Below are 23,372 nucleotides of genomic sequence, written 5' to 3'. Positions count from 1 at the left end.
CCATATACACGGTGATTCGTTGAATACTCGCAATTGGCAGAATCGCGGTAGTTCCAAATAAAATTTACTTCTCTCCATGATCCAATAATACTAAGTATATGTATATGTATATGTATATGTATATGTATATGTATATGTATATGTATATGTATATGTATATGTATATGTATATGTATATGTATATGTATATGTATATGTATATGTATATGTATATGTATATGTATATGTATATGTATATGTATATGTATATGTATATACCTCAGGGGGTTGCACTGCGAATACGGGTATGGCAAGCCCGAGGTACTCTAACTAGGCTCACATCTCACTCCCAAGTTGTGATCCTTCCCAAAAACCTTCAAATTTCCCTTTTCTCATCCTCCCCGATGCTATTAGGTTTACGAGGGCTAGGGGCTTCCTCTTTCTATCCTTCCCAAAAAAAGAAGAAAGAAGAAAAAGAAAATATGATATATGAGTCAACCCAATGAAACAAAGTTTACGGTGTAAGGGAGGGACACCCTAGTACCGGTCGGTGTAGAGAGTGAGAGAGCGGGCTCTTACCGACCGTCAGCCAACTACCGCTATGCAACCCAAGAGGGCGACCAGGCTGGGCTGCTGGATACTGATACTGGAAGAGCTGAGAAAAACCCATTCGAGAAAAGTTCTATGATCGACAGGACACCCCCATCGAAGGTGAGAACTCTATCCTTACCTGATCTCAGCCCACCGGGATTACTGGGAGATCGATCGCTGATTATAGAACAAAAATATAAGAGAAAAAGGGAAGAGAGCACTCTGAGCCTTTTGTTTAAAACCAAACAAGCAAAGAAAACTACTCAAGACGTCGGAGCACAAATCTTGAACATAGCGTATAACTTAGCAGAGGACGCAAAAGCTCTAAATCGCACTGTCCATCAAAGTTCTAATACTAAGAAGGAAATCAGGAAAATATCTGCGAAAATACTACGCCTAACGGAGCAATTCGGAGGATATGAAATTCAGGAAGCCCTAAGAAGCCTCTTGTATAAAAAGCAGACAAAAGAAAACGCCAACGAAGAGGCTAAAATAGAACCAGCTGCTAGAAGTAGCACAGATATAGGAGTACAGACAGTTAGTATAATGAAGCAGAACAAGGAAGCGCAGACTAATAATATGGATGTCCAAGAAAAACAAATGACGCTACAAGAGATACAAGAGATATCTGCTCCTGGCATAAATAAAGACTCTTCGCAAAGCATTGTTGAGGTACCCTGGGACGAAAAGTGTTTTGTCCATACAAACGTTATCCAAGATAACCTAGAGAAGATAGCGGTTTCAAATGACCTTGTAGTGTATCTAGACCCAAAAACGGCAGGAAAATCAATGGCCATTCGTAAAGTTGCAGAAGCGGTGCCTGAAATTAAAAGACTGGGTTTAATGAACAAACCAGAACCACAACAAGTAGCTTATATTGAGTCTACTAGTAAGGTACACTTTGATGAAACCGATGAACTACAAGAAATTGCGAAGAGTATATTTGTAGCCGGAATAGACGAATCCAAAGAAACAATGGAAGTGCTTTTTGAAATATATTGCTTAACGGCAAAAATAGCCGAACTTGCGCAGAAAAAAGATATAAAGAAACTTACGGTAATATTTCAGAAGGAACTGAATTTATCTGAAATACGTAAAGCAGTAGAAATTGCTCTGATGCAGTTTGAACTAAATGTAGAAATTTTTGTCTCAGACGGTATGACACTAAAAAAACAAAATAAACGAAGAGAGTCAAGGGACGAAGCTTTATATATCGAGAGAGGAAATCGTTCTTATGCGGAGCTTTTGAAAGCAGTTAAAGAAGAAGTACATAATAGAAACTTGAACAATAAAGTAAAGGCAGCCCGAATGACAAAGGCCGGAGATTTGCTACTTACAATGGAGCGAAATAGCGGAGGAGCAGACGACATAGCTAACGCATTAAAAGATATAAACGGAGAAGGGAAGATAAGAAAACTTGGGGGACAGGAACCACGAGCGGTCTTACACGTCAGAAATATCGACGCGGTCACAAGTAAAGAAGAGATTGAAACAGCAGTGAAGTCACTTATGGCCGGAAGCGAAACAGATTATGTTTCAGTCAGTAATCTTCGTCCTGGTTTCCGAGAGACTCAGATCGCAACCGTTCTAGTTGACAAAAAAACTGGTAAAAAACTTACGGATAAGGGAAATATAAGAATAGGTTTTGTAAGCTGCACCGTTAGGCAGAGAGTTAATGTGCTAACATGTTACAAATGCTGGGGTATTGGACACACGAGCTGGGGTATTGGACACACGACGTGGCAATGTAGCGGACCTGATCGATCCAAATGCTGCAAAAACTGCGGAAAGGAGGGACACCAAAAGAATAAATGCACTGAGAAATCTGACTGTTTAATGTGTAGTGAATCTGGTCACAGACCACACACCATACGTTGCCCAAGATACCGAAGAGATATCACAAAAGGCGATATAGTGGGAACAGGCTAAGAAATGGCTAAATTTGTACAAATAAATCTAGGTCGCAGGCGACCTACACACGATCTGCTAAAGCAAACAATAATAGTGAACAATATAGACATTTCAATAGTGAGCGAACCGAATACAATACTCATAAAAGACTCAAAATAGTACGTTGATGAAAATTTTGATGCAGCTATAGGCATTACCAATAACGATATTCGTGTCCTAAATAGCGGACGAGGCAAGGGCTTCGTGTGGATTGAATACACAGAATTAGTCGTTTTTAGTTGTTACATATCACCTAACCTTACATTAGAAGTATTCGAAATAATTCTGAACCAACTCAAAGACGCCATTGGAACGCGAAATAAGAAATGCTTAATAGCTGGAGATTTTAACGCGAAGGCGGCAATATGGGGGTCGATTGAAAATGACAAAAGGGGTGATATGTTGTCTGAATGGGCCGCAGGCCTAGATTTGGTTTCACTAAATCATGGAAATACTCCTACTTTCTCCCGAGGAAACAGTTCATCACATATAGATGTCACCTTTGTCTCAAATGATATAAACAAAATGTTTGGGAGTTGGCAAGTACTGGACCAAGAAACATTGTCTGATCACAATTACATCTTCTTTGAGATACCGTCTTTAGAAACACAAAAAGTAGCTCCTGAAAAATTATTAAAGGATGGAAAATAGAAGAAAAGAAAATCCAATACTTCATATCTGAGATAAAACAAAAAATACGAGAAGAAACAGACACCCTAAACCCTCAAGGTCTCATGGCGGCTATTAAAAAGGCTTGTCAACGCACATTTCAGCCCACATACAACAATAGTGGAAAGAGAAAACCAGTATACTGGTGGTCATCACAGATCAGTGAGGCCAGAAAAGAATGCCTTTGTAAAAAGAGATACATGACACGTGCAAACAGAATATCCGGAAGCACAGTCGAAGAAAGCGAGAAAGCAAGAGCCGAATATTAAGAAAAAAGAAATTACTTGAAAAAAATGATAAAAGACGCGAAGAAACACTCCTGGAAAACTGTTATAGAGGAAGTTCAAAACGATGTTTGGGGAAAAGGCTACCAAATAGTGACAAAAAGATTTCTACTAAGACCGAAAACAGAAATCTCACAGGATATCATACTTAAGGAAGCAAGTGGACTATTTCCAAAATATGAAATAACCACCTGGCCACATATTGACATGGTGAGGACGGATATAATACCATGGACACAGGAAGAACTTGTAACGGCAGCAAATAAAATAAAACCAAAGAAGGCGGCTGGACCAGATAAGCTATCACCAGAGATAACTAAGTGTGTAGTGAAATACCTGCCAGAAAAGTGCCTCGATGTGATGAACAGACAACTGTATGCGGGGGAATTTCCCAAAATATGGAAAGTGGCGAAAGTAGTGCTAATAGAAAAGCCCAAAAAAACGGACGATTTAAAAACGTCATACAGGCCACTATGTCTCCTGGACTGCATGGGAAAAATTCTTGAACACCTCGTCAAAAATAGATTACTTGCAGAAATAGAAGCAAGAGGGGGTTTTAGCAACTCTCAGTTTGGGTTTCAGAAAGGTATTTCCACAAATTATATATTTGGGTGTAACCCTAGACACAGGTGCTACAATGAAAAAACATATTGAAATCGTCTGCAAGAAAGCAGAAGCAAGTAAACGAAAAATATTATGTGCAGTAACTCACTCGATTTTGTTATATGCGTCTCCCGTAAGGTATGAAACGCTCTGAAATATACCAAATACAGGGATATTTGCCAAAAAGTGCAAAGAAAGTTAGCTTTGAGAGTATGTAGTGCTTTCCGCACAGTCTCCACAAACGCGCTGTTAGTGATTTCAGAAATAATACCTATAGAACTGCAGGCTGAGGAACGATACAAAACAAAAGGCAAACAAAGAAATGAGAAGATAGAGATACGTACTGAAACATTAAATCGGTGGCAGGACAAATGGGAACAAGCAGTAACTGGACAATGGACTAGAAGACTGATTCAAAATATTAGAACGTGGGTAAACAGAAAACATGGAGAGATGAACTACTATCTTAGTCAAATTTTAACAGGACATGGCTGTTTTGAAGCATACTTCCACAGGTTTAAAATCAGTAATACAACGGAATGCACGTACTGTAGCCAAATGGATGACGCGGAACACACATTTTTCGTATGTGCAAAATGGAATCCACAGCGAATTGAAGTTGAACAATGTGTAGGAGAAACACTTACTCCAGATAATATTTTACACCATATGTTACAGGATGAAAAAAAATGGAACATAGTATCGGTTATGATCCAGAAAATAATAGAGACAAAAGAAGAAGATAGAAGTAAGCACAGACTAAAATAAGTGTAAGGCAACGCTCGGAATGCTGAAGTAATACTTAACGGTAGTTCCAGTACTCTTCTCAGCAGGTGAATCCACGTATGAGGGGGAAGGGTTTAGTCGGTCGGCAGTACAACAGCCAATAGCCAACCCGACACTAACTAGGCACAATATTGATCAGCCTAGATGTCTGAGGGCAGATTCCTAATCCCCTCCCCCAAAATGTATAATGTAAATGTATATGTATATGTATATGTATATGTATATGTATATGTATATGTATATGAATATGTATATGTATATATATATGTATATATATGTATATGTATATGTATATTTATATGTATATATATATATATGTATATGTATATGTATATGTATATGTATATGTATATGTATATGTATATGTATATGTATATGTATATGTATATGTATATGTATATGTGTATGTGTATGTGTTTTTTTTATAAGAGGGGGAATCCTTTTTACGGATTCCAGGCATAGGTGGTACGCCTGGATATGTGAGACTCTGCGGCGCTATTGCCCCTACTCATTAAACCCTAAACCTCTTATCTTCTATCCTCTCATCTCTCACGGCCCGCCTTTTAGGCATTACATCGCAGAGGGAGGAATTAGCTGCTGCTCTTTCTTCTGGTAGCTAAGATTTTATATCTTCTATCTTCTAGTGGACGTCATTCGCTCTTCTTCTTTCAATGGAACGCAGTTCCGTAAGGACTTCCGTGACAAACGAATTGATAGCGTTCCAGGCAGCTTCTGATGACAGCATTTCTTCTACTATTGTCTCTGGCTGGATTCTCTTCTTTAGGATCGTCTCCAGCTCATCTCGTTGTGGATAGAATCGTTGGCAGTCAAAGAAAACGTGCTCTGCGTCTTCATTGATTCCTGGGCAGGACGGGCACTCCGGTGAATAATCATGCTTGAAGCGGTGAAGATATGTCCGAAAACATCCATGTCCTGACAACATCTGTGTCAAATAATAGTTGACCTCGCCATAACTCCGATTCAGCCAAACGTCGATCTTTGGTATGAGCCGGTATGTCCATCTTCCTTTTGTTGCGGCATCCCACTGCGATTGCCATCGTGTGATGCTGTTCTGCCATTCTTCAGCTATGAGTTCCTCGGCACTTAGTGTAGTTGACCTCTTTCATTGGTAAAGGTTCCTTCTTTCCTCAGCTAGAGCTCTGAGTGGCAAAGTTCCGGAAATGACACAGACTGCTTCCTCCGATATTGTGCGGAAGGCGCTGGCTACTCTTACAGCATTTAGACGATATACTGGTCCAGCCTTTCTCCATGACTCTTGCAGCTCCAGCGCATCTGCCCAAATGGATATTCCATAAGTGAGCACCGATGTGACAACTGATGATAATAGTAGTCTTCTGCTCTGCTTTGGGCCACCGACGTTAGGCATCAGTCTTGCGAGACTAGCTCTTACTACCGATGCTTTGGCACTGACGTGCTCTACCTGCTGCTTGAAGTTGAGTGGGGCATCAAGCATCACTCCCAGATATCGGATATACGGTTGTGATGTGATTTCTTGTGTACCGACATTCAGCGGCTTGATGGTCTCTACTGCTTTTCTGCTGCTAATAAGCACTGCCTCAGTCTTGTGCTTTGCCATTTGGAGATTCATTTCGTCCATCCATTGGTTGACTTTGTCAAAGGTGATGTCGAACATATGGCTTATCTCATCAAGATGTTTGGCAACGATCTCGACCGCTACATCATCAGCGTACGCTATCAGTTTGACGTTACTTGGTAGTTTCAGTCTTAACAGTCCGTCGTACATGACATTCCACAGGAGTGGGCCTAGAACAGAGCCCTGAGGTACACCTCCTGTAATATCGTACTCCTTAGGACCATTCTTCGTGTCATATTTGAGAACTCTATCGGTAAAGTAGCTGGCTACTATCCTACACAGATATTCTGGAACGCTTTTCTCTCGTAGAGCTTGCATGATGCAATTCCAGCGGAATTGAAGGCATTTTTGATGTCTAATGTCACCACCAGGCAATACTTCTTTGTGCCGCCTTTCCATCTGGTTCCTGCGTTCGCTTCCTTAGCGATATTAACAAACAGATTAATCGCGTCCAGTGTTGATCGTCCTTTCCGAAATCCATACTGGTTGTCTGCTAGGAGTTGATCGACTACTTCTTCTATTCGTTGATGAATTATACGCTCTAAAATCTCACCTGCTGTATCTAAGATGCAAAGTGGACGGTAAGATGACGGTTCATCTGGAGGCTTTTTTCCTTTCGGAAGCAGTACCAGTCGTTGCTGTTTCCACTTCTTTGGGAAGGTCCCTTCTTTGAGGCAGATGTTGTACACGTCTAGGAACAATGTCGGTGCTGCCTTTAAGATGGTTTTCAAGGCAATATTAGGGATTCCGTCCAATCCCGGCGCTTTATTATTTCCTACACGGTTACAGGCCTCCATCAGCTCCTCTTCAGTGACAGATGGTATGTGGTCCAGTTCACTTGGATCCAACTGATAATCGAAATTTCTTTGCTGTGGGAACAGCGCAGTGACGATTTTTTGAAGGAGATGAGGACACGTAGGTGATGGCATTTGTTGCTTTTTCAAGTGGGTCATGACCACCTTATAAGGTCTACCCCACACGTCTACCTCGTATATAAGTTCTTTCCAGCATCTTCTTTTGCTCTCTTTGATAGCTTTATTCAGCTCATGACGCGCTTTTTTGTACTCTGCGATTAACTCCGCTGAGTTGGGCCGTTGATAGCCGCGCTGAGAGATTCTTCTCTTCCTGTGACACTCTTTACGAAGGCTGCTGATGTGGTCGTTCCACCAATGCACTGAAGATCTTGAGTTCATGCCACGTTTACGAGGCATACTTGCATCACAAGCATGTGTTACTCTCATCATCAGGTCCTTAGTCTGTTCTTCCGCACATCCAAAGTTGATCGGATCACTGTCGAGAGCTATTCGCAATAATTCTGGGTCAAAAGACTTCACTTTCCAACCAACGTTGTTAGATAGCTTGATATGCCTCCTGAAGTTCTGGTTGCTTGATATTTACTAGAATATTGCATGATGGTCGCTGGTGGTGTAGATATCCAATACTTCCCATTTGTCGTTACCTTTAGCAAGGCTACTACTGACAAAAGTGAGATCTACAATTGAGCTTGCGTCGCCATTGGTGTAGGTCGGCGTGTCACCGCTGTTGAGCAAGACTACATCTAGTGTAATAAAAGCCTCCAGCAGTGCCTTCCCTCGTGCGTTGGTATGTTTGCTACCCCAGTCAACTGCCCAGGAGTTGAAGTCTCCGGCTATCGCTACTGGATGGTATTGCTTCGCATCTTCGATTAGTCGATCCAGGAAATCAGTGAAGTCACCAATAGAGAGGCTAGGTGGTGCATAGCAGCTATAAAAGCGGATGCCCTCTACTGATGCTGCTACAAAGCCGGCATTGTTGTTGTCGACTGCGTTCTGGAAAGGGAGCTTGCCACATGACCAGATGACAGCCTTGGATGTGCTGTCCGATTCCCAGGGTTGGGTGCTTAGGTGTTTATATGGCTCCGCTATCAGTACCAAGTCAAGCTCTAATTCGCGCACCGTCTGTATGAGCAGGTCATGCGCAGCCTCACAATGATTGAGATTGAGCTGCAGTATCTTCATGTTCTTTTGCTTGTCATCCTCTGAAGCGCCTCTTGGAATACCGGGCATTTGTGACTGCCGGCATTATGAGCAGCATTCTCTGCGCCTTGGTTCTCGGCGCATAATGCACACTTGGCTGGATTTTTACACCCGGCGATCTAGTGTCCTTCTTGTCCGCACCTGATGCAAAGCTTAGAACGATCTACTTTGCTTTTGCATTGAGATCCATGATCCGGATTTTACCGCTTCCTTCCAGGATCTTCTTCGCTGCAGCTGCTGGTAGAGTCACAACAGCAATCTGAGTACCTCTGTAGGCTTTTCGGATCCTAATTGCCTCCAGTGGTATCTCGCAGGACTCTCCAATTTCCATCTGCAGGGCGGCTTGGATATCCTCCCTGGTTGTGGTATCGTCAAGATCTCGAAATTCGACATCTTCCTGTGGGCCTTTACAGATTACTTTGGCGTCTTCCTGTAGGATGTCCACGATAGTTTTCTGCAAGGCCTGGCCTTTGTCGGTACTTTTCCTAGAGAGCGTTATCTGCATATTTCCGGCCCTGGTTTTGTGGATCTTATCCACGGTGGTACGGACCTGCTCTTCGACGCAAAATCTCTGCGTACTTCGCTGGCTCAGATGGGCGGATGATTAGTGCATTTGGCTTGATCCGCTGACGCGGTTTTCTGCGCTTAGGCTCCGGCCGGGTTTCTTCGTTGGCTTCTTCCGTAGCTGTTCTTTCTTCTGCTTCTTCAAGTTTTTCTTGGACTGAACAAGCTTCCAAGCCGTTTAGTCTGATTTTTGTCAGCGTCGAGCGTCGCTAGTTTCGTCGGCGGACTTTGTTTCGCGTCCAGCTTCTTCGTCACTTGCGTATCCACAGGATCAGGTGAACTCCGTACCCTTTTGTTATTCTTCTTGGGGACATTTTTATTGAGGTCACCAGCAACTGACTCAGTGTCAGCTTCTGCTCCGGTGTCCATCGCTTCAACAGGTGGTAGTTCCGCTTGTTTTGGCGTCGCCGTCTGCAGCGACTCTCTTGGTTTTAGGGTGACGTGGGCATGCCGCTGTTGCATTTCCTGCCATTATTGATCCTGATTTTTGAACCTTCTCAGGGCACTGCAGAGGTTCATTGACGTCGTTTTGATTTCCTTGTGGACATTTAGCTTATTTTGAAGGAAATCTTGCAGTCCATTGACTAGCTTTTCCAAATTTTCTAGCGCATCTGTTCTCTTCTTCTTCACACTGAGTAGTAGTGCGTCTTGCTGAGCTTGAGGCCCATTTCCTCCATTCTTTTGTGATTGTTGATTAAGGTTCTCCATAAACTATGATATGATTCCAAGGCAAAAGGTCGTCTCCAAACGCGATGCCTCCGGAAGTGGGGGGGAGATCCCTCCTACAGCTACCCCCATTGCTGTAAGAGTTTCTGGCCCTGAAGCGGGAAATTTCAACCGCTTCGGTTAATGAACCTCTTAAAGTCCAGCCATTTGAAATAAATCAATATGAAATTCACAACTTTAACTATTCAAAAGAAGATAAAAAACTAATTAACGAAAATTATAATTGGCACGAAATTTATAATTGGCGCAAATATAAAATAGATATAAGTAAATTAATCAAAACAAACCTATGAGTTCAGAAGACGTAGAAAACTTTATTAATAATTGTGAAATATGTCAAATGAATAAATATAATATAAACCCTTCAATTAAATTTGATTTAATATATCAATGTTATTAAGATAGTAAATCTTTCATATTCAACAATAACGAGAAAATGTATCTATTTCTCTTGTTACGGTCAAGCATACTCAATGTCAAGTGTGAATGGAACCTCAGTTGTTGATAACATATTAAATTGCGTTACTCATCAAGGTTCACCTTACAAAATAACAGCTGATTGCGGTTCAGAATTTAAGAATAATGACCTACAAGATTTTTGCGAATTACACAAAATTGAACTACATTATACAACATCTAAAAATAGCAATTCCAATTCACCTGTCGAACGTTTTCATTCCAGTTTAATTGAACATTTTAGATGCATAAAAGAAAATAACAAAGATTTAACTCCTGATCAATTGATAAAACATTCAATATTAGCATATAACAATTCAATTCATTCTGTAACGCAATTCACACCATTTGAAATTATTAAAGGTCATATAAATAACCCTGATCCATTTGACTTAGATGATCCCCTAATAATATCTAATTATATACAAAATCATAAAGAAACATCAAAATTATTATATGAAAAGATTAAAGATAGAAACGCTAATATTAAAGAAAAAATAATAAATGAAAGAAATGAAAATAGAAATGATCCACCCTGTTATGAAAATCAAAACATAGCTTATATAAAAACAAAATTCCGAGATAAAAAACTACCTAAATTCAAAAAGGCTGAAATTGTAAAAGACTCTGGCATATTATTAGAAACAAACAAAGGAACTTATCATAAAAATATAATTAGAAAACCAAAAAACTAAAACAGAAAAATTGTTACAGGATAATGAAGCTGACAGTAGTATTAATATTACTACGATTTTACAAGACGACCAAGACAGAGGACATAACAGTCACAAACGTAAACAACTTATTAGTACCCATCAATTTAGGAACCAGTAATCTTATACATACCAAACACACTTTCATATACTATATAGATTTAGAATTTATTCACAAACAAATCAATAATTTAAAACAATATTATTATAACTTAAGAAATAATTTATCTCAAGCGAACGCTACAAATCCTATTTTATATCATAACTTAGCTGAATAATCATTGAGTAGAACGGAAATTTTAATTAATACTTTAGATAAAAAATTAGAAAATATTTATCCACATTTAAGATTGAAAAGAGGATTCATAAATGCTGTAGGCAAATTAGATAAATGGCTTTTTGGAACTTTAGACTCAGACGATGAAGAACGATATAATAATGCTATAAATGTTCTACAACAAAATCAAAAACAAATAATTCACGAAGTTAATTTACAAATATCACTACTTAAAAAATTAATTGATCATTATAACAAATCGATTACGACTCTATGGGTTAATCAACAAAAACTTTCTGATAATTTAGAGAAATTTCACATTTCAATTGAAAATAAAATAATAACTTTACATAATTTTATAACATTTCAAAGTACAATTTCGCAAATTAATCTGGATTGTCAAAGTTTAATTACACTGATCGATAATATTGAAAATGCAATAACGTTTTCTAAATTAAATACAATTCATAGTTCAGTTATATCAAGCCAAGAAATTTTGGAAATGATCAAATATTTAAGTACCCTTTACAATAAAGAACAAATACCAAAATTTAATAAAATCTTGACATATTATCTCTTTCTTGGTTCACAAGTAACCTTTTCCAAATCCAAAATAATATTTGCTACCCATGTTCCTATCCTAAAACCCAAAACCTATGAATTTTTCCATTTATACCTCGTAATCCAAAATCATACAATATTTATCCCTCCTCAACCTTACTTGGCCAAAAGTCAAGAAGAAGTTACTTTTATTAAAGAAGAATGCCCCGAGTTAGAAGGAAAACATTATTGTAAAGAGACTTTCAAATTACAAGATAACTGTACTATTGAACTGTTAAATGGACATTCTGGTAAAAATTGTGTTATTAGTGAAATTGATCTTCAAGAAACAATACTAGAACAAGTAACAAATGATGAACTTTTAGTGATTCCAAATTTAGAAACTGACGTAATTTCTAAATGTGTTTCGGACCGTTATTTTAAAATAATGTATCCATCGATTATAAAAATTCCAAAGAATTGTAGTATTCAAATAGGAAATGAAATTTTCTCAACCAATGTACAAATTAAAAAAGGAAAATCAATAATATTACCGAAACTAAACTTTAATATTTAAATAATCAAATTTATAAATCTCCTAATTTAACTAATATAGATTTTAATAAATTATATGAAATTAATAACATTGCTAAAAACATAAAACCAATTCATGAAATTTATAATCCGCAAAGCCATATATCGATAGGACTATTTACTATCATAATAATAATTTGTATAATTTTAATAATATTTTGGTTAATTCGTAAATATAAATATAAGTTGGTAAGAAAACAAAAAATCGAAGAAACGAAGAACGAAGACGTCGAATTCGAAGAAAGAAGAAAACAAGGGATGAAAAATACCTCCGTCATTTTTCATTCTTAGGTATGGAGAAGTTACATGCGAAGAATTCTTGAAGGACATCTTATAAACAATACAATTGTATCAAATATCATAAACATGTATCAGCATTTATTCTATTTTGTATCAAATATCGTAAACATGTACCAGCATTATTTTACTATAAATAATAAAGATTTTTGTAAACAACTTGATGATATTTAATGTTTATAATTAGTTCGATCTTGAGATTAATTGTATTCATTCAAATATTCAAAAATAAATTTCGAAAACCGAAATTTTTAATTCAGATTTCTTGAATGATTCATTTCGTTTATTCAAAAACAAAATAAAAAAATGTTTACTTTCAATGCCGATGCTTAAAGTGAATACTACTTTTTGTGCAGATTTTATAAAAATGACAAATGATGAAGAAATTGTTGATAGAAAATATTTCAATACTCCAAACTTTATCTTTGATTCGAGCACAGATTTGTTTTATTGGTTTAAAGAACGTGTAGTGGATTATATTTTGAATAAATTGTCAGAATTTCAGGAAAAGGATAGTGGATGGGCTTTATCTGAAATTATTTTACTAGAAGTTCCTAATAATAAATTTGAAATGGGTAATGGTACATCTTATATTAAATTACCTGAACAAATCGAAAAGAAACATGCTTGTATCAATGTTAAAAATAATGATCAAGCATGTTTCTTTTGGAGTGTAGTGAGTGCTTTATTTCCAACCAAAAATAATAAACAATTCACATATTCATATCCGTACTACAGCACTGTTTTAAATGTAGAAAATTTAGATGTTCCTATGAAAATTGATGATATTAGAAAATTTGAGAAAATGAATAATATTTCAATTAACTAATATGCTTTAGAATTAAAAGGAAAAAGTAGCACATCTTTTATTGTTTGTCCAGTAAGATTAACTAATAATAAATAGAACGTCATGTTAATTTGCTTATTGTACAAAATAAATATTATCGAAAAACTCATGATAATGAAGTAGAAGAAGAAGAAGAAGATGATAATGATGGTGATTATGATGATAACGAAATTAAATATCACTATGTTTGGATAAAACATTTATCTAGACTTGTTTCCAGTCAAAATTCTAAAACAAAAAGGAAACAATTCATCTGTGACAGATTATTTTTTAAACGAAGAAAAACTGAGAAAACATGCACTTTTGTGTGCTGAAATTAATGAGTATAAAATGTCATTTCCAGAATACGATTTTGTACATTTTAAAAATTATGTATATAAACAAAAATGTCCATTTGTAATTTATGGTGATTTCGAATCAATGCTAGAGAAGTGTAATCATGTAACAAAAAAAACTTTAGTATCAAAAACATATAGCATACAGTGTGGGTTACTATGTAAAATGTACTTTCGATGATAATCTTTCTTATTATAAATGTTATCGTGGAATGGATTGTATGACATGGTTTGCAAATGAATTGACCATAATTGCGAAATTTATCGAATCAAAAATTAAAGATATTAAATCCATAACAACGAACAATGATAAAGAGGAAGCAACTCATTGTTACATATGTGAGAAACCATTTTCCTCTGCAGATTCCATTGTTTCAGATCATGATCATTTCAGCGGAGAATTCAGAGGATTTAGTCATAGAGTTTGTAATCTAACTTTCAAAAAACTGTTTATATGCCCTCTGTTATTTCATAATCTAACGAATTACGATGAAAATCTGATGGTTAGAGAGATATGTCGAAAAGGAAAGGTCAGCGTACGTCCAATTAATAAAGAAAAATATATTTCTTTTACATTGTTTGAAAGCGATACCAAAATTAAATTTAGATTCATAGATTCTTTCAGATTTATGAGTGCTAGCCTTGATGAGTTAGTTTCCTTATTGCTTAAAGACGATTTCTTAATTTTGCAAAAGGAATTTCATTATTTGGATAAAGAACACTTTGAATTGCTAACTAGAAAAGGAGTATTTCCAGACGATTATATTGACAGGGTAGACAAACTAAATGAAACAAATTTACCCTCGATCGAATGTTTTTACAATAGATTAAATGATGAAGGAATCAGCAAGGAAAAGTATGAACATGCACAAAATGTTAGGAAGATGTTCGATATTAAATCATTAGTGATCTGTTTATGAAAACTGACATTGTACTTCTTGCTACAGTGATGGAAAATTTCAGACAGACAGCTTTTGAAATTTACGGCTCAGATCCACATTGGTACTACACTATGCCCAGTTATAGTTGGGATTATATGCTGAAATATACAAAATGCAAACTTCAAATTTTAAAGGATGTAGATATGATTCTTTTTATAGAGAAAGCAATACGAGGAGGAGTTTCGATGTGTTGTAATCGTTATTCTGAAGCAAATAATGAATATTTACCTAATTACAATCCTTCAAAACCTTCAAAAAGCCTCCTATATTTAAATGTTAATAACCTATATGGTTGGGCTATGACGGAACCCCTACCGTACGTACATTTCAAATGGCTTGAAAATTTTGATAACTTTTATGTAATGGAAATAGCAGACGATGCAGAGGAAGGATTTATTTTGCAAGTGGACTTGGAGTATCCCAAAAGATTACATGATTTGCATAGAGATATTTCATTTTGTCCTGAACATCGTATACAACCCGTATCAAAACTACCGAAATTAATGACAACTTTGTTTGATAAGAAAGAATATATATTACACTATAGAAATATGAAGCAAGCATTGGAACATGGATTGATTAAAAAAAAATTCATAAAATTCTTCAATTTAAACAATCAAAATGGCTGGAGCCCTACATTGATTTAAATACTAGTTTAGGAGCAACAGCTACCAACGATTTTAAACGAAATCAATTGAAACTTGCCAACAATTCAATCTATGACAAAACTCTTGAAGACATTAGACGTCACAGAGTCGTATCGATCGTAAATAAATATGAGGGAAGATATGGTGCAAATAATTTGATTTCTAGTCCACGTTTTCAAAGTAGAAGCATTTTTGATGTAGATCTAATGGCAATTGAATTGGAAAAACTGAAGTAATATTTAATAAACCTATATACATAGGTATGGTTACTTTAGATTTATAAAAAATTTGTATGTACGATTTTCAATACTATTTCATGTTACCAAATGTAGGAATTGAGAATTGTAAGCTTATGTACACAGATACTGACAGCTTCATTTATGAAATTACTAATAAAAATATCTATAAAGATATTGTAAAAAAACGCATTTCAAAATTTGACACCTCCAATTATGCTCCAAATAATCCTTATGTTATTCCATTAGTCAATAAAAAAATTCCTGGTTTAATGAAAGATGAAGCAAACGGAAAAATCATAAGTCATTTTGTAGGATTAAGATCCAAAATGTATGCATATAAATTATATATTAATTCTTCGAATGAGGAACAGAGAGTAATTAAAAAATCAAAAGGAGTTAAAGTTGCAGCCGTAAAGAACAAAATAACCTTTGATGATTATGTGAAATGTTTAAAGGAAAAAAACAATAAAATTATAACACAACAGTCTATTCGTTCTTACGCTCACAATATTTATTCCATAGAACAACAGAAAGTTGGTTTAAGTTATAATGATGATAAACGTCAATTACTTTCTTCATCATTTCATACATTGCCGTGGGGTCATTATAGAAATTAGTTTGTTTCAGATAATGGTTTTAGTTCCATCACTTCAAGATATTTCCATTAAAGAAATTTGTAAAAATGTTAATAGTATTTTAAAATTTGCAAATCAAAATTTATTACCTCATACGCTTACTTATAAGGTTATGTTAACATATAGCGAACACAGATGGAACTTTTTATTAAACAATTCCAGAAAAGGCACTAACAATCATATTTATTGTTTAGAAAACATTAAAGACTCGCAATATATACCAAATAATTTGCGTAATTGTGTAATTGATAAATCAAATTGGGATAATTTGTATAAATTGAAAATATATTGTGTTTGGTTCCATTACTATTATGTGAAAAATTTGAATTTAGTGCTATGTCAACGTTGTTTTCGACAACTCGAATACATTTTAAACAAAAATAATATGAATTTCAAATTACATGTTATCGTTTGGAAAACCAAATTTGCAGATTTGTCGCTGATAATGAAGATGATAGTGATTTATGATAGTTTTTAATTTTTTTTTTATTTGATAAATTATATTTGTATAAATAATGTATACTTCAAACTCGTCGTTTTATTTACATTATATATATATATATATATATATATATATATATATATATATATATATATATATATATATATATAAATAAAACGACTGCTCAATACTTGATTGTTTTATTTCCCAAAAAAATGATACACTTTCAGATCTAAAGAAAAAAAAATTATTCATAAATAGATAGTACACGAGTAAGAAGTGCTTTTAGCTGCTCTTTCAGACTGCTATTGGGCCATGGTATGCCAAAAAGATTCCAATCAAATGGTCCAGATGATATAACACTTCTCGAATATTCGCTGAATTTGTAGTAGGTGGTGGTGGTGGTTGTGTCTTGAGTGAAAAAGTAAATGTATCCATCGATATAACGGAATGCAGCAGTAGGATTTTTCGGAAGCCCCAAAAAACGATCGCTAACTCGACCTCTATTCAAAATTTTCTTAAATCCATCATTGAATTCGATGTAATATGCTTGATCATAAAACACAAAAATTTGACCACTATTTGTTTGAAAAATAACATCAACTTTCGAATTAGTTGGTATGGGCACTTTGTTTATTTCCAATATAGTCAAATCTGGAAAAGATGTCGTATAACAATCGCCGGTAAGTTTATTAAATGCAAACAAATTGCCTGCAGAATTTTGAAAAATGTGTGATATTGGTTCGAATTGAGTCTTCTGTGGAAGATAATCTTTGACGTATTCAGAATGTAAAGGTATATGAATGTCAAATAAATCAAATTTCCATAGAAATCTGTTGAAACCAATGTAAAGACGGAAATTTGGGAATGATGGAGTCGATGCAAGAAACATAAAATCTACAGATTTAATATCACATATATTGGTCACCGTTGAATGAAGTGTTGGTTGCATAGTCGTCGTCGACATCGTCGTCGTCGTTGATTTGTCGTTGTATGGATTATGTACAAATTTTTGTGTAGGACCATAAAGAGATTCGAGCGCCATTTTGTCATCTTCATCGAGCATTGTAATGTTTTTCTGATACCACGGATACATTATTGCAGTTGGAACGTCACTATGACCAATTCCTAAGGTGTGGCCGATTTCGTGTGCTAATACCATAAAGAAGCTAGTTTCAGTGTCTTGTACAATTCCATCGATGTTTGGATTCCATCGTTCATTACGATCAAAATGAATTTCAATACATCCATCTCCAGAGGAAAAATAAGCATGAGCTAACACCTTACCGGAACCATCAAAATTAAACGCACAATATCGATTACCTTGACAATTAGCTCGAAATTGATGTTTTTCATTCACAATAGTAATAGTTATGTTAGAATCGTTACTCCTTTAAATGTAAATTTGGAATTTTCTTGCCAAATATTAAATGCCTTTTCAGCAGCAGCAACGTATGGCGGTGTGGCTTGAGGAAAATACCAAGTTAGGTTAGTTTTTTTCCATTTTGTTCTAACACTATACGAATGTTCACCATCATAATTTTCACCTACACTACAACGAGGTCGCTCTAATAGTTGAATTGTCTCAGGATTAAGAGTGCCATCTACAAGTAAATTGAATTTCTCTTGAAAATCTCTTAAAATCGATATCATATCTGTGACATCATGTTTCGACTTGTTAAAATATCCAAATCTTTCCATATATTTTACGGCATAATTTATATCAATTTTTTCACTTGCAACTAAAGATAGAAATAGTAGAAGAAGAAGAAGCATCCTTCACTTTCGACGTTAGCTTTAATACTGATTCTACATCAGAGAAATTTTCTTTGAAATAACACTTGGATTCGATATTTAAATAGAAAACAAAAGAATATTTTCATAATTCTATAATGTTAAATCATTAATTACATTGATTTTGTAATAGTACAAATACTCTGTAAGTGCTCTCCCTATTAAACTGTTGTCAGAACAAATATCATAAACGACATACATTAAATCTATACAATTGGAAAACCCACACATTGGATTTGGTATAAATGACTTTAATAAATTAACAATATTATAATAAAAATTGCAAAAGTTCACTTTATTTAAAATTGAAACGTGATACAGAAGCAAATTCTCTTGAAGACGTAAAATTTCCACAACTCCTTCTTCTTCGTCGAGAACAAAAGTTACATCATGTCGGCGAATTTCAACAAATTTCTGATTATCATATATGACTTTAGTCATTTGACAAAATCTTGGTACAAGAGATTAGAATCGATAGGACTTTTGTTATCTGAAGAATTGAAATACTCCTCCTTACTCTTACGCAGTGCATCTATGACATGTTCCCATTCGAAAGTATTGAAGGACATTTTGATAGGTTCCACAGTTCCGATAAATGTTGATAAAATGATGACAGGTGCAAAATTTCTGGCAGGGCTAAGGTTACACCCAACCATAAATCGACCAACATTGAAAACTCTATGTAATAAATAATGTTTTTCTTGTCTTATTGCATTTTCGTAAATTAGTAGAATTTGATTCAAATCGATCGTAATTTGATTGTTCTTCATCCGTACATGTAACACTAGTCTCACTATCTTCATTATAATACCCAGAATTTTGATCCATATTGACTACACTCACTTGTCGACTGTTGATTTTCAAACTAATGTGTTTCAATTTATATGTTAGCTCCCGAACTTCTCTGATTGGTTGCCTTTTCTATACCAAATCATCAGTGTATATCCAACCGTTATGTTTTTTATCTAAACCTAACCATTTGACGTAAATTCTACTACGATTCCTCTTCAATACTTTTTCAACGAGATAAATGTTGGGATTTTTGGTTTTTTGTAATTCCTCTTCATAGAAACAACCTCTGATAGGTGATCCATTCATATCTTCTATTAAATACGATACAGGATTCGTTATTTTCACTTTCGTAATTTTGAATAATTCAGTTGTAAAATTGGGAGTGTAACATTTTTCAAAAGCATGTTTCGCTTTACTTATTCGCACAATATCTCCTACATTTAACTTTCTAGGTCCGGCGATTTTCAAATAACTGAATTTCTTATTTAAAATCAATTTTTCGTTACTTTGATTCAGCTCTGACGGTTTATATCCAATTTTACTATGTTTCGTGTTGTTGTATTCCTATGTGATTTGAGGTAAAATATCGATCCATTTGTATTTCCCAATTAAGCTGAAATGTTTATAGAATTTCGTTTTAAGCGTTCTAATAACTCTTTCTGCAATTGCAGCTTTCTTTGTACTAAACGTACTATAATGGTTGATATTATGTTTTCACATTAGAGTTTTAAATTTAGTATTGTAAAATTCCGTTTCTTGATCTGATTGTAGATTTTTTGCCATTCTACCGCCTCTGATAATACTCGAAAATGCACGAGTTATTTCTTCGGCTGTTTTCGTCTTGAGTGGACGAGTCCACACGAATTTCGAAAAACAATTGATAACTACCAAAATCATTTTAAATCCTCTATTATGTCTTGCAGGTCTCATTTCAGCTAGATCCATCTGCCATAAGTCATCAAGACCTTTAATTATTGTTCGTCGACGGGGATAATTGCGTCGAATCGGTTTATGTAATTCCTTAACAAGTTGAATCCTGCAGACATGATTTGTAGTGAACAACATATTTGTTATATCTATTTCGAATAACAAAATAAATATTTTCTTGGGGACTTATTTGTTTGCGGTTAGTTGATTATTCCTCTAAATTACACCGCTTATCTATTCGCGTCTACACGGCTTGCGGTTGATTATTTATCTAAATTACATTGTACGAGAAGATCCATGCAAAAATAATCTCTACTGCCCAATTTAAATTCGACTTTATCGTTGTTCTTTATGATAAGCCAATTAAATGATGATACTGATATTCCATATTATTATTCAATAAAACGCTCCCATCAGAAGCATAGTGTTTACAGCTTTCAATTTTACAATCAAAAGGGAATACAAACGCCGTACCTTCCGTATCCAAAACATAAAAGTTCTTGTTGAATTTCTTCATGCCTCTGAAGCTGATTAGACATTTTGTACGATACGTTTGTGTGAATTGGTGCATCTGTGTAGTATTTGACTTTGAAACAACATTATCAACATATTTTTTTGTTGCCATTTGTACAATGTTTTTATTGAGAGTAGCAAACCTTGAATCATAATTCCTATGTATTACATCCATTGTATCTTTAATTTTTTTTATGTTGCTCAGTATAAATTCACGATTTGATTCTATTGCGTTATCTACATACTTTTGAGTTGATACATTACTCACCAGAGATTTTATTTTATCATTTATTTGCTGTATACTTGTGTTCAATGACAATTCAGCTAATTCGATTTTTTTAATCGTGCTTCGATTATCAGATTTATCTTCTGTTTATCAGAATGTTGTTGACGACGACCAAACTTGTCGAGACTCATTTTGGAAATGAGCATAAATAATGTTTTGTATCTAGGTAAATCATCTTCGGTATATGTGGGATAACCGTAGAAAAGTAATTGGTAAAGACCTGGAGTAGCTGGGATTCTATCCCATCCTTTATTATCTTCTTTTACTAATATATCTCCGTTTTTTATGTCAAAGTTGATGCGATTATTTCCCTAAGTCCACTGATCGTTGTCAATATTATACTTTCTGGAGGATTTTTACCTCTAATCCCTCTTTTTGCTGGACTCTCAGCTTTAGGAGCATTATCGGGTGGTGTTGCGGGAATTGTGAAGACTATGGTCGATGCAAAAAATGCCCAAAAGAAATTGGAAGAAGATCATCGACACAATAAAGCTATGGAGTCTATAGGTAAAGGACTGTATTTGCGGAAGACCGCTAAAGGTGGATTTGGATTATTCTTGAAAAAAAACTACCATTGAAGCTACCCAATAGAGCATTGTTTGACTATGAATTAATCAAGTTTGCCAAATTATTAAAAATAAAATATTTCCGAGGTGTGTAAATGCGCGATTCTCTGCCGAAAAGTGGACCGCTACCATGTGTATCGGCGATTTTAAATTTGGATGTGTCTAAAAATCCAGGCACTCATTGGGTAGCATATAGAAAGATAAATGACAGCGTTGAATATTTCGATTCATTTGGTAATCTGAAGCCACCGAAAGAACTGGTCACCTATCTCGACGGCAATAAAATATTTTACAATTACGAGCAGTACCAAAATTACAATCAAATTAATTGTGGACATTTGTGTTTGCAATTCCTATATAATGTCTGAAGCATTGGTGGCGTGGTTAGTTGGTGAAAGACAATTGTGCTCTTTTACAAGTGCTGAATTGAAAACTATTCCTCTAAAGTATTTGGTAGAAGGAGTTAGATCTTGGGAGTTATTGGACAACTGGCACAAATCACCACAAGAATATCAATCAGATTTCAACTTGCAAATTTGCTTGCCTTGTTTCGTGCATTACAATAGACCACATCAACGTACGCATGTCGATGGTCCGGTGAGCTACAACGCAACTGTCATACATGTAATTATTTTTTGAAAAAATAAAAGTTTTCTCCTGAATTGTATTATTATTTAAATTTATATACGTCACTCATAAACAACAGTCATGTCTCAGCTGTTGAACTTAACGTCCACATCAAATAGTTCTCCTTCACACCTCCCACACCGATAACATTGAAACCCGAAAAAGAATACTTTATTGGTGTGTTGGGGTTTCACTCGTATGATTCTATACCGAAAATCGATGGTGAGAAATTTTATTTCTACAATAAGAATGATCGTAAAAAAGTATTCATCATTAACTTCCCATCGGGATGCTACGAAATCTCAGATATTGAAGCTTATCTCATCGATCAATTCAAATCGATGACCAATATGGCCGATATATCTTTGAAGCCCAACAACAACACTCTTCAGTGTGAAATTTACAATCAACAGTACGCCATCGACTTTGAATACTCTGATAGTTTGGGTACAATACTCGGATTTTCTCCAAAGATACTGGATCCTGGTAAAGTCCATCGTTCTGATCTACCTGTTAATATTTGTAAAGTATCAACTTTACTCTTCGATTGTAGTATTGCTGAAGGATCTTTCGACGGAGATAAGCCCGCTCATACAATATTCAGTTTCCTAATTACAGTGGATCCTGGTTATGCAATCAACGAACGACCGTACAATCCGATGTATCTACCTGTGAGCTGCATAAACGAAATCACCAACATCACCGTAAGAGTGTTGAATCAAGATCTCATACCTATAAATTTTCGAGGAGAAAAGACCACGTTAATTTTACATCTATTGCAACGTTAAAAAATTTATTTATCAACGATTATAAAAGTCCAACATCAACTGTAACAACATTAGTGTTTAAAATTCTTTGCTGGTTCAAATAAACTAATTGTTGATGTGTGGACTGTATTATTTATTAATAATATTAAAACATGTGTTAGTTGGGTTTTAATGGCGATATATCAACCACACATTTCTAATTAATACAAAAAATAGAAAAAACTTTATGTTGGGCGGCGTTGCCACGTTTTCGACTTATTTTAACATAATAAAAAATTATTTTAAAGATTAATTTTAACATTATAGCCCCCTCTTTGAAGGGATGCCTTCAAAACAGCTTATTGTAGAAATTTAC

General features: G+C 35.2%; 3 protein-coding genes across 3 annotated transcripts; all 3 read right to left on the bottom strand.

The window, feature by feature from the left end:
* Positions 1 to 16,992: 16,992 nt before the first annotated feature.
* Positions 16,993 to 17,907, bottom strand: LOC130450643 (hatching enzyme-like). Its single transcript, XM_056789147.1, has one exon. The coding sequence runs from the start codon at positions 17,905 to 17,907 to the stop codon at positions 16,993 to 16,995; it is 915 nt and encodes a 304-aa protein (XP_056645125.1).
* Positions 17,908 to 18,116: 209 nt separating this feature from the next.
* LOC130450642 (matrix metalloproteinase-18-like) lies at positions 18,117 to 18,521 on the bottom strand. Its single transcript, XM_056789146.1, has one exon. It carries the CDS (start codon positions 18,519 to 18,521, stop codon positions 18,117 to 18,119), a length of 405 nt encoding a protein of 134 aa, XP_056645124.1.
* A 939-nt stretch (positions 18,522 to 19,460) lies between these two features.
* LOC130450641 (uncharacterized) lies at positions 19,461 to 20,797 on the bottom strand. The gene is made up of 3 exons (XM_056789145.1): positions 20,733 to 20,797; positions 20,050 to 20,367; positions 19,461 to 19,803 (listed from the first exon to the last, which is right to left on the bottom strand). The coding sequence occupies exons 1-3, from the start codon at positions 20,795 to 20,797 to the stop codon at positions 19,461 to 19,463; spliced, it is 726 nt and encodes a 241-aa protein (XP_056645123.1).
* Positions 20,798 to 23,372: the final 2,575 nt, after the last annotated feature.

Source organism: Diorhabda sublineata, chromosome X, assembly GCF_026230105.1.
Source record: "Diorhabda sublineata isolate icDioSubl1.1 chromosome X, icDioSubl1.1, whole genome shotgun sequence".
Lineage (NCBI taxonomy): Eukaryota > Metazoa > Arthropoda > Insecta > Coleoptera > Chrysomelidae > Diorhabda > Diorhabda sublineata.
This window is presented reverse-complemented; position numbering and strand designations above follow the sequence as displayed.